This window comes from Littorina saxatilis, linkage group LG7 (assembly GCF_037325665.1).
Source record: "Littorina saxatilis isolate snail1 linkage group LG7, US_GU_Lsax_2.0, whole genome shotgun sequence".
Lineage (NCBI taxonomy): Eukaryota > Metazoa > Mollusca > Gastropoda > Littorinimorpha > Littorinidae > Littorina > Littorina saxatilis.
Genome location: NC_090251.1, coordinates 16,088,505 through 16,101,178, shown reverse-complemented (window position 1 = coordinate 16,101,178; position 12,674 = coordinate 16,088,505). Strand labels below are relative to the sequence as shown.

At 41.5% G+C, this 12,674-nt stretch overlaps 1 protein-coding gene and 1 non-coding gene across 2 annotated transcripts in view; both read left to right on the top strand.

Annotated features, from left to right (window-relative positions):
- Positions 1–7,455: 7,455 nt before the first annotated feature.
- On the top strand, positions 7,456–7,572 carry LOC138972085 (U5 spliceosomal RNA). Its single transcript, XR_011457457.1, has one exon. It is a non-coding gene; the product is annotated as a U5 spliceosomal RNA (small nuclear RNA).
- A 4,443-nt stretch (positions 7,573–12,015) lies between these two features.
- Positions 12,016–12,674, top strand: part of LOC138970790 (low-density lipoprotein receptor-related protein 6-like) — a 92,198-nt gene continuing 91,539 nt past the window's right edge. The window contains exon 1 of the mRNA XM_070343325.1: positions 12,016–12,191. Within this exon, the coding sequence (XP_070199426.1) occupies positions 12,137–12,191 (55 nt within the window). The 5' untranslated portion in view covers positions 12,016–12,136. The remainder of the gene's footprint in view (positions 12,192–12,674) is intronic.

The window sequence follows — 12,674 nt, the reverse complement described above, 5'->3', positions numbered from 1 at the left end:
AAGCACGTCCGAATCATGCACAACCACGACAAACCAACTTGTGATCTTGTTGCTGTGTTTGATGGTGTGAGCAAAAAAAGAAGTGCATGCAAGCAAGTCTGAATCATGCACAACAATAACAAACTAACTTGTGATCAAAAACTTACTTCAAATCCTTTTGCACAACTGGTCTTATTTGATTGAGCAAAAATAAACTGATGGTTTGAAACAAACACTGTGGTGTAACCAAGACAACGCAAATACACCACATACTCCGTCACGGCGGAGGGCTGACCGTGCACCCAAAAGCGGACTCGACCAAATGGGTGTTTTTTGAAAGCTTGGGACCTGCCGAACATAAAAATCGATGTTAACAAGAAATATTCCAGGGCGCACTTTCTCTTCTCTGTCAAAATTCAACTACACCATGAAGAGTGATGCACGAGCCTTTCAGACGCTTGCCTCTGAAAAAAGAACTTCTCAGCCAAATTACGAACTCAAACTGGTACGTTTTACATATAAATGTGTTAGTTGGTATCTTTTAATTATCACAAAACAATTTGCGACTGCTTTGGCCGAGGATGCTGGTGACAGTATCATTATTATGAACCCTACCCTAAATCCAGGAAAGACGTCGTCCAAAATGTAGGTAAGTTTTGATTAAAATTAAATTCACACAAGACTAGTATTGTTGTTTGGCTTCAATGGATATATTTTCGTTAAGTATGATGTCTTTACATAATATCTGTATAATATGAATGGATTTGAACCATATACTATGTCACTATGACCTTCCAATCTTCCTAACCCCCAGCCCAGTAAAGCGTGCGAGACGTTTCCTGAAAAAATGTCGCTTTGTAGTGCGAGTTCAGTGTGACATGATTAGTTTCCAGAACCCCATTTCTGACTTTCAAAGTTTCTCTACATACATTTAGCAATGCACGAGCAAAATATGACAACTTAATGGTGCCTTTTGGTTTAATGCTATGGTAAAAAATGCTAGTGATAGTGTTTACAGCTTGAAACAAAACATAACAGAGGGGAGCAGTCTTCCTCAATCTGGTTCAGAGCATAATATATTTCTATTTTCAGAGGTAGCATTATCTCTGATAAGAGCTAGAGCCAATATAATGATGCTGAATATTTGAAAAATGAACTTTGTGACTCATCTGAGCAGCAAGAGAGCCTTCGTGATCGTCAGCGTAAGGCTGGCTGTCTACACGCGTCTAGGGCTACATGTACGCTTTACAATACGTAAAAAAAATGTTGACTCTCGCGTTATTTAAAGGTCACAACAAGGTCATTACCAGGCAAAAACGAGGGAAAACTGAGGGAAAGTACCATTTTCTGCAACTCTGTCATTGAAATCAGCGCTAATCCCAGAAGAAGATGGAGTTTATAAGCTCTTACTTACAAAAAAGTTATAGAAAATGGTATTTTTTCTCGGTTTTCTCTTGGTTCTATCTGGTAATGACCTTGTTGTGACCTTGAAAATTGAGGACTGTTAATCAGATGATTGTCATGCCTAGAGATGCGCCAATACCAGAAGAAGATGGAGTTTGAAAGCTTTTACTTACACACTAGTTGCAGAAAATGGTATTTTCCCTCGGGTTTCCCTCGTTTTTCCCTGGTAATGAAGTTGTCGTGACCTCCACAATTGATGTCTGATAATCGGATGATTGTCATGTCTAGAGATGCGTTAATCCCCCCAAAATAGTTGAATTTGAAAGCTTTTTCTAACAAACAGTTGCAGAAAATGGTACTTTCCCTCGGTTTTCCCTCGTTTTTACCTTGTTGTTACCTTTAAATAACGCGAGAGTCAACTATATTTGCGTATTGTAAAGCGTTCATGTAGCCCTAGACGCGTGTAACGTTTCAAAGCTCTAGCTTAAGAAACGGGCGAATAATCAAACGCAGTGTTAAGTTGTTTATCTAGGAATTGCCTTGAAGACAGCCAGCCTTACGCTGACGATCACGAAGGCTCTTCTGCTGCTCAGATGAGTCACAAAGTTCATTTTTCAAATATTCAGCATCATTATATTGGCTCTAGCTCTTATCAGAAATAATGCTACCTCTGAAAATAGAAATACATTATGCTCTGAACCAGATTGAGGAAGACTGCTCCATTAAGTTGTCGTATTTTGCTCGTACATTGCTAAATGTATGTAGATAAACTTCTAAAGTCTGGAAACTAATCATGTCACACTGAACTCGCACCACTAAGCGACATTTTTTCAGGAAACGTACGTCTCGCACGCTTTACTGGGTTGGGGGTTAGGAAGATTGGAAGGTCATAGTGACATAATATATGGTTCAAATCCATTCATATTATACAGATATTATGTAAAGACATCATACTTGACGAAAATATATCCATTGAAGCCAAACAACAATACTAGTCTTGTGTGAATTTATTTTTAATCAAAACTTACCTACATTTTGGACGACGTCTTTCCTGGATTTAGGGTAGGGTTCATAATAATGATACTGTCACCAGCATCCTCGGCCAAAGCAGTCGCAAATTGTTTTGTGATAATTAAAAGATACCAACTAACACATTTATATGTAAAACGTACCAGTTTGAGTTCGTAATTTGGCTGAGAAGTTCTTTTTTCAGAGGCAAGCGTCTGAAATGCTCGTGCATCACTCTTCAGGGTATAGTTGAATTTTGACTGAAAAGAGAAAGTGCGCCCTTGAATATTTCTTGTTAACATCGATTTTTTATGTTCGGCAGGCCCCAAGCTTTAAAAAAAATACCCATTTGGTTGAGTCCGCTTTCGGGTGCACTCAAACCTGTCAAGTTTCTGGAGGGAGAGCTCATTCATGATGTAAGGAATTTTGATTTGTCCTTGTGTAGGCATTTTAGAGCAGGGTTCGTACAGGTCATGGAAAACCTGGAAAGTCATGGAATTTGATTTTTAATTTTCCAGGCCTGGAACGTCATGGAATTTCAATTCAAGTCATGGAAAGTCATGGAATTTAACAAAAATAAGAAAGAAAAAAAAATTAACCTTTAGCACGCCAGCGGCTATTTTCGTCGCCCAGCCATTCCCCCCCCCCCCCCCCCCCCCCCCCCCCCCCATTTGGTTGAGTCCGCTTTCGGGTGCACGGTCAGCCCTCCGCCGTGACGGAGTAACAGTTTTGCTACAAATTCCGGAATAACATGGGGGTGTGAAAGGCCGCTGTGATTTAGTAATCGATGATTGTGCATGTTTTGGGGAGCCAACAAAGCATCACATAAAAATACCAGTACATGATAACCATGAAAATGTACTCGTCGGGGGGGGGGGGGGGGGGGGGGAGTGCAACATAAACAATCGAACACGGACATAAGGGCTGAGGTGCATGAGAAAGTTACCAACCGGGTGGGAACCAGCAGCGGTGTTGGATTGGTTGAAAGTTAGATTTGTTGTGATTTCAACCAATCAGACCCCGCGGTTTTTCGGTTCGATCGTGTGACTCAGCCTTGGTCTTCATCAGCAAGTGAAATAAAAGAAGACATGACAGAAAGAGAAACTAAGAAAATCAGTGAAGAAGAGGACAGAGAGTACTTACCTAAATGTTCTACTAAAAAAGAACAAAGTCTAACTTTGAAGGAACTTCTTTCTCTTTCTGTCATCTCTCCTCTTATTTTACTTGCTGATGAAAGAAATTTAAAAAAACAAACAAACAGATAGACTGCTAACTTTCCAAAATTCATAATAAAAAAAATAAGAATTGTAGGCTATTGGAACGGTTAACTGTTGGCAAAACAAGACGTAACATTTACAGTACGTGACCCAGTGGTATTTTAAGTAGACAAGACAGACAAACACTTATGACACAAATAATGAATCGTCGATGAAACTCGCTTCCCGTCTTCTTTGATTAAAACTTTGATAATCCAATTTTGCACGTTTCCTTTACTCAAAAAACATCTTGGTGTTGTTCTTCAAAACGACTGTAAATGGGGAGCACAAGTAAACTGTATCATTGCTGCACGCAGGCCAATGACTGACAACATTTTTGAGATCTTTTGGAAATGATTTATAAGAACTTCATTATGGCATTGTTTAATAACGGTTATACACTTTGGAATTGACTGACGTAGTCCGGAAGAATTCATGCATCAACTTACGTCACGTATTCGACGTCATCCCTTCGCATACCTTATGGTCTCGGTATTTCGTTGGCCTTCATATTTCCTACTTGTGAAATGACCCTCAAAGCTAACCGAGACTAGTTGAGGTTGTATCAATGCGCCTCGCCAGCAGGTGGTTAATGGCTTTTTTAGCGAGTGGTTATCGACAATTAATGACCGGTAATTTTTAATGAGTTGGGGCATTCTGACCAATCACAGGATCTGTTTCATTAAAACGCCAACTTGATTGAATTACAATTAGAATTATTAGGACATTCTAAAAGACAGAAGCACATTAAACACACAAGTTTATTAATTACGGCTACCCTAATATGAGAGGTACACTCCTTCCCGTGGAAAGTTCGGCTAACCATCTCAGATTTGTCCAGGCTTTTACATGGGATAAGACCACCTCCACTTGGTCACATACCTAGAATGAACACCCTGGGCGGTCTCTGTGCACAGTGAAAATTTCTGTATGAATTAATTTCGTAAAGGCCATAAGCGCACAGAGAGCAGCCAGAGACTCAAGAAATGAATTCATAAAAAATAACAAAACTAAAATTAAAATTCCAACTCACCACAGCAAGCAGGCAGGGTATTGATTTTTGGTATGTGACCAAGTGGAGGGAAGGTCTTAGCCCACGTAGAAGCCTGGTCAGGTGTGATATGGTGAGTAAAACCGTTGACACGCGAAGGAATGTGCCATACGTTGATCCCTGCCCCCCAAAAAACTATCAGCCAGAAACGTGTGCCAGATAGCCAATTAAGTCAAAATAGAGAATACTACATGGCTTGCTGTGTCGTACCAGATTTACACGAGTTGTTTTTTTAAATATTGAACTGCGAGCAAAAGCGAGCTGTTCACTATTTGTAAAAGCAACGAGTGTAAATCTGGTACGATACAGCAAGCCATGTAGTATTCTGTTTATCCTACATACTGTACTTACGTGTATTTTACTGAAAATGTCCTGCAGTCGAGGCAGCTAAATTAAAGACGCTTGTTTTGGAACATCGATCTCTTCTAAAACCTCGTGCAATCTATTGCGTCAAAGCAAAGAAACGTCACTCTGAAAGTGTGGCGTGACGTGTTAGTTCTAAAAATTCATCGAGGGTACTGATTAGCGAGCGCAATTTTTTTTTTCTAAAATGACGTTTGTCTCGGTGACTTTGGCATCATAAGCAGTGGAAGTCCCTGCCAGACTTGCTTGACATGACCTCATTTACATGATATACACACGTGTGATTTGAACGATTATTATCTCACGAGTATCTCTCTCACGTATTATGTAGGATAATGCCGTTTAGGTCATAGAACATTTGAACAAATAACACAGGTCAGATTTTCGCCGGTCGGGGTACAAAAAGTGTCGCAATATTTAGATTCGCTAATATAAGCTTTATGCTTGAGTACAGATCCTGAATGTTAGATACTGTGTCACGATGCTAACATTGAATCAAGTTTTGTTTAAACCAACACGGGTAAGAATTTCTGTCGGGGTACATAATGGGTCAAAGTAATTTTATTTTGTTTAGCTATGTTTACGTCACTGTTTTCATGACGTCATTATCGTTGACAGGGTGACTCGGGCGGTCCCTTCGTGTGCACGTGCGGCAGCAAGCTGGTCCATGTGGGCGTGGTGTCATGGGGCGAGGGTTGCGCCCTGGCCGCGGGCAAACCGGCCGGGCGTGTGCGCCCGCACCTCATCATCCTACGTTCCCTGGATCAACAAGTGTCTCACCAGCAACGGGGACGACTGCGAGGGCGTTGATGGCGGCAACGGTGGTGGTGGGGGAATGGTGGTGGAGGAAATGGTGGTGGTAATGGAGGGAATGGTGGTGGTGGTGAAACTGACCACACCTGCCTCTGCTTAGGCTAAGCCCGTTGATGTACTTAGTGATATGACGGTACATTTTGACTAAAATAAAAACGTATTTTCCTTCACGTGCTTTGTGTCTACCAGTGCTTTGAAGCGGTAGTCTGTATTACAAACAAACAAGCAACAAACTGACTAAACCGGGGTGAACAAAACTTGAAACGCGGCCACCCTCCACAAGTGACTCCCGCACGTCAGTGTGTGTGTGTGTGTGTGTGCCTGTGTATGTTAAGGTATGTGTGGGCTTGCACGTGTGTTTGTGTGTGTGTGTGTGTATGATGGGTATGTGAGAGAGTGCACGCATGCATGCCGGTGTGTGTGCCGTGTGTGTGTCTGTGTCTTAGTTTTACTGATATGGACGGGCACACAGACAGGCACATCAACACAACTTCCTTATACTATTTTGCCGCGTTAACTTTTTTTTAACACACACAAAACACACACACACACACACACACACACGCGCGCGCGCACACACACTCTGACACTCATCACACACATTCAGTGGTATACACTGATGTAATTATACTGACTACATTGACTGCGAACACTTACAAACACACTTTCCTCGTGCGCCAAAATAAAGATGAACAAAACAACTACAAGCAGCAACAAAGGCGGGATCGACTGAAAGACCACGGACCTACATTCTAGAATGTAGGTCCGTGGAAAGACCGTGACTGCAATTATGCTTCCGTCTCTCTCCTATCTCCGTCGACCGTCGCCGCGCCTAAACTGAGGGAGGTAAGCAGGTGCACACTACTCCATCAGTGTGCATGAAGACGACAACGGTGCTTTCCGACTTCTGACCGATTCTTTTTTTAATGAGTTATTGATTTGCTCGAAACCTAATGTGTTGTTTATTCGTTTATCTCCGCGAACAGAGATAAACGCTTCGGTCTACTGTTGCCGCGCCTGACAGGGAGCTAAGGGAGTCTGCAAAACACGACTTAAAGGGAGGCAAGCAGGTGCAGACAATTGCTTTTCAACTGACTTTTTGTTGATGTTGCTGGTTTTGTTGTTGTTGTTTTTTGTTTATTAATTTTGACAGTAAAGTTTATGACTTTTATGATTAGCTTCTTTTGTAATTCATTCTTTAAATTGTTTGAAAGAACAGATGGAATTTAATATGACTGCTTCCATTGCTCCGTCGACTGTTGCCGCGCCGAACCGCACTTGAAGCAGTCGGAAAGGGGAGATAAAGCAGGCGCAAACAATTGCTTAAGAACCGAGTGCTTTTTCTTGAATGTTGCTTGTTTGAGTTATTAATATATCACAAAAGTAGACATTTTATAAGGAAAATTACGATTTCATTTTATGATATTATTCCAATTCCTTTGCTGATTTGAATAACAACAAATTACATTTTTGGCAGTTTTTCTTTTGTTAAACATAGATATTAAAACCTAAAGCAATAACAAACAGGTGTATATTTTTACAATACCTTTGGGGTTGGGGAATTATTTACAACGATGTGAGGTACTCTGGTTTCTCTTCAGCTAACGAGAAAATCTTTCGCCTTTTACTAAAGATTTCCGTGGAGAGGAACAATTTAATGAGTCTATAGACAATTTTTCACGCCCTACTCTGTAGGGTAACAATTCAATCAAAATCATGATTTCTCTTCCTCTCTGCACTTCCAGAATTTAATCTCACTAGGGGTTTTGTTCTCACAGACGTGGGTCCGTGTAATTACGGAACGATGTGTTTTTGCGCAGTGGTCACAGTGCAGGCCTCTGCCCCAGCGTGTGTTTTATTCTCCATAACACAGAGAACTGTCTGTGAAGCGACATCTAAACATTAATTTTCTTCTGCGTTCGATGTTCATGGCCGTTATTATATATCCTATTAGGTCGGTGGCTGCCATGAAGTCCGCAGTCTTCTGCAGTTTGGCAGCGGGTCCCCAAAGCTTGATGAAACTAAAAGATCAACACTGCAAATCAGTCATCACCGAGACTACATGTAGAAAGGCTTGGCTAGCCGAGATGGGTCACGGCGGCTCGTATCCGCGAAGCATGCAAACATAGTTCCTAAATAACCGATTTTCTTTCATTTTGAGCACATTTTCCGAGTAAACATTAAATATCTTTATATATTTGGATTCAGAAATTGATAACGAATACAATGCAATAATTTTTAATTCTGTTTGTGAACATTCGATTTTAATGACAACTTTAATGAACAAAGTAATTAATTAATGTGTAAGCTTTAAAGCTGAAATGCATTGCCATTGACTGAGTCGAACATTGCTTGGCTAAAAATCAACTTGGTTAAAACAACATTAGGTCGTCACAGTGCCGCCTCAACTTTCAAGAAACGCCTGATAAGACATCGTCAGAGACATTTATTGAAAAAAAATGAAGAAAAAACAAACCGACTGAGGATATCATCTGGAACAATTTGAATTGAAAGTATCATAAAGATCTGTCTAGTAGACGGTTTTTTTGGGATCGCTCTACACTGACACACACACACACATCACTACCACTACCACCGCCACCACCCTCGTCTTGATTCCTAGTCTGAATCTCAAAACATTTAGTCCGGACTTGACAAAGTGTGAAAGCAAATGTGCATACTGACCAACACTTAGCAACATGATTATGTTTGATCAGATTTGTGCGCCCTAGTTACTTTAAGTCTGAATTTTCAGTTTTGAACGCAGCTTTACAATACGGTCATCACCATTGCCAGTTTCATCAAAAATGTGGCATTCAGTATAACTATTTTGAAAGATTTTCCCCTTTTTGCCTTAAAGATAGTACATCTAAGGCGCCATTTGGGAAAGTTTTCTGACGGTTTTGACCTTTAAAAGTTCAAGGGACATTCGCTGTTCTGTAATTCAGAAACACATGCAATGATTTGCTCAAAAGTACTCCGAAACTTTGCCAAATAATTAAATGAAATTTTAATCAGCGATCGATTTGCTTCGCCCAGCTTTCCTGTGTCATGAGTCCGGATTCCGTTCGACATAATATTTTATTTAGTCCTCATAGATACCCATTCGTCAAACAGAATAAGACCGTTGGATTGAGGAAGTCAAACATACAGTCTAGCAAACGCAAGCAAAATCCGTGCCATACAGGTCTAAAACGCTTTGCATATTATAAAAACTAGATGAATACCTGCTTCGCCAGGTACGGCTGCGCCGGGAAGAAGTCGATCCGAATACTCGGCTGCGCCGGGGAAAAGCCGGCGCACCGCACGGAGGAAGGGAGATAATCACGGCTAAAAACACTGGAGAAGATAAGGAAGAGTTACTGGTAGTGGATCCAGAAGAAAAAAAACAAAATCGGTTCAGCACAAAAAACAAAATCGATTCAGCGCTGCGCGCTGAGAGCACGTGTTGAAATATCTCATCGACCAGGTTGTGTCCCGGGTGTACCTGAATATGCCCACCAAATTTGAAGCAGATCCATCGAGAACTTTGGCCGGGGCATCGCGCACACGCAGACAGACACACAGACACACAGACACTAGTCGTATATATATATATGGAAACTTGACACAGCTGCCCGTTGGAGAATATCACGGTCTGAATTGACTACCGAACACAGCATTCAGATTTGAAAAATAGAACGCTCCAACACTCATTCTAAGACCTTCTTCGTGTGTCAGTGTTGCCATCTATTCAACACTGGAGCGGGGTTCGATCCCCACGTTCGGCGAGAGATTTATCAGTCAGTTTCTCGGAGTCAACTTTGTGCAGACTCTCTTCGGCGTCCGAACACCCCCCGGCCGTGTGCACACATGCGCACGAAACAGACCCCACGTTCACAGCGAAAATCTCAGGGCTTGGAAAACACGAAGACACGCATGCATCTCTCGTCTCTGATTATCATGATCGTATTTTCGATACTTTGACGAGACAAACCCAGTGCTGGTGTGTCGAAGAAGACAGCCACAGCGGGCTTGTTCGAATCAAAGTATCACACCATATCTTCAGCGTATTACCAATACCTGTCCCAATATAGACCAGTTGGTATAAGAGGACGTTAAACCCTAATATAGTCAGTCATCTATTCCACACCCAAAACGAACTCCGTAGTTCTCGGCTCAATTTCAAATCTGTATCTCTAGGAATAGCCCATGAAATCCTCAGGGGCGAAAGGTAGGACGAAAATTATGACTTACGCAAAAACTGAAGGCGTCACAATGAAAATTACAGTCAGGGATTCCCACTCAAAAGACAGCCGTTTTCAATTTCAGTAACTCAGCGCTCAAACGTTTATTTTAATGTATTCCTGGCCGTGAGTGGTCGACATAATTACAACCTCCAACCGTAGCTCTGTATAGCTCTTGGGGCGATGAAGAGACACTTTTCTTGTTAGAAATTATCACTTTAAAATGTTTAAAAGAAGACATTGCACTTAATCAAAAGCTTGTCTCCCCGCAACCACTCACAAGGAAACATTTTCTGTCGATAGTTGAAACACACTCTGCAGTGATGTCTTGGAAAATGTCCAAAATGACTCTTCGGTGTTTGGTTCATGACATATGCTTATAGATATATAATTATATATGTAAAAATAATAATTCAGTGCTGTCGGGGTTGCATACGTCTAGCTGACGGCGAAACTCGTTCGAATAGTTGGTATTCTAGCATATAATATGCCAGCAGGTACTACCGCGGTCAGGGCGAAGAAGTAGATGTAAGCACAAGGGCCTTTTCTGCGGTGCATCGCTGTCCGTAGTCAAATGCCATAGACTACCCAAGTGCAGTATTTTACTCAGGATAATTAAACTTTTGAGGAAAAAATAACAACTAATGTTGAGCCGGGTTCACCGCATTCGTTGTGTAATGCCCATGGCCCATCATTTGATTCAAATCCCCAAACTGACTGAAGTAATGATTTTGAGGAAGGTTGCGGGTGAGTTTCGCGTAATGACATAAATTCGTTGAAAAATTGGAAGACTTTTCATTTGCAGCCGGCTTCGCAAACCAACGTTATTGAGGGCCCCAAAGGGGGGGGGGGGGGTATCATCACGATCACGGGAAGGGAAATTTTAGCTTTCACGATCACAGTTACCTTGATTTTTGTCAATGATCACCGCAGTCAATGATGAAAACTGACAAATGACGATCACGTTCACGAGACTTGATTTTTTGGTCATCACGGATCACGGGCAATGTCCCATCACGATCACAGAAATGGAAATTTCGGCAATCACGGTCACAGAAAGGTCAAAAAACGCCAATCACGATCACGATTTTAAACCCTTTGGGGCCCTCGTTATTGTTTGAATTTCTTTTAAAAAAATTTTTAAACTTTAAATGGACAGTGTCCACGGAATGGCAAAGACAAACAAACGACGATTTTGATTTTATTTTTAAATAATACTTATTTCAGGAGTCCTTATCGTATTTGAAGTCGCCGATAGTGGGGAAATGTGCTCTGAAACTGACTCAGTAGATGAACAAAAAACCGTCAGTCTCTTCTAAACTGACGGAATAAAAGTAATAGTCAAATTATCTGACTAACACATAAGTTGAACACCTGGATAGAAAATAACTATTTTCCCCAGCAGCCGTCGATTTGATATTTCAGGTACTGACTGTATCAATTTGTTTTCACGTCAGTCTAAAATCAAGTTTTTGTTTTCGCCGACCAGATTTGGACATGAACTTTCAGAAGCGGTTGGGAGAACATTCTCACCGGCGGTTCTGTGCTTTTATTTGATATCAGGGGTGTCAGTCTTGCGAATTAAAGCTGCTGAAGATAAATCTACCTGTCTCGACCCCAGCCATGACCCTTGCTGTTGCCTCAAAACAGGTGCCCGACCCTCTGCTCACGCACATACCTTTATGTCAATCCGCACAAAGTAAGTTCCTGGAATCTGCGAATTCGAACATATAAATCAGGGTCATGGTGCATCGTATTGTAAATGAAAGTCAGGGATGTAACTTTGCTAATAACTGTTGCTTTTCGAGATACCCCAAACAGATTCTAAAATTCAAAGTGTCACTTTTAATCCGCTCAGGCCTCCAAATCTCGCGTAGTAATTCGCCGCCTCGAAAATAGTCCTAAAAATGTTGTGTGCTACGAGTTGTGTGTCAGTGCGAGGAACGCACGCTTTTCCCTGATGTCGTCTAAAACGCCGGATATTTTCAACTTTTCCATATTCCTCAGACCCATGTATCATTCTTGAGGGTCGTAGCATGGGGATACTTCGAAGAATCGTCTGTGTGATTTGGATTTTGTCACTTTGTAATGGTGAGTGTGTGATTGTTTATTCTGCACCCCTTGTCTGCTATGCATTATTCATGTCAAACTTGCGATTAGCTGTTGGATTCAACCGATCTGTCACACGTTTTTTTGGATCCGTTGAGATTTTAAGTTTTAATCTCGTAGTGCCATGCGGTGCATATTGAGGATGAGTGCGTATAATCATAATCAACTTGACGAATAACTCTGTTGATTTTTTTCGGTCGGCCATATTGGAGAGTATTTTGCGCTTTGGGTCTGTCAAAAGTTCGCTCTTTTTACTGTTGATCAACGTGTTCGTGTGATTACAGGGCAAAAGGGGAGGGGATGCTAATTTTGAATACCCCAAAAAAGAAATCAGACACTCATAATTGCGATCAGCGGAAACGATGGTAGGTTTCTGATAAGAAAATTCAGACAACGGGACCGCTTGGCGCTAATCGGGGGAAGCCCTTCAGGGATCCCGTTGTCACGTGACAAAAGGGAATTCTT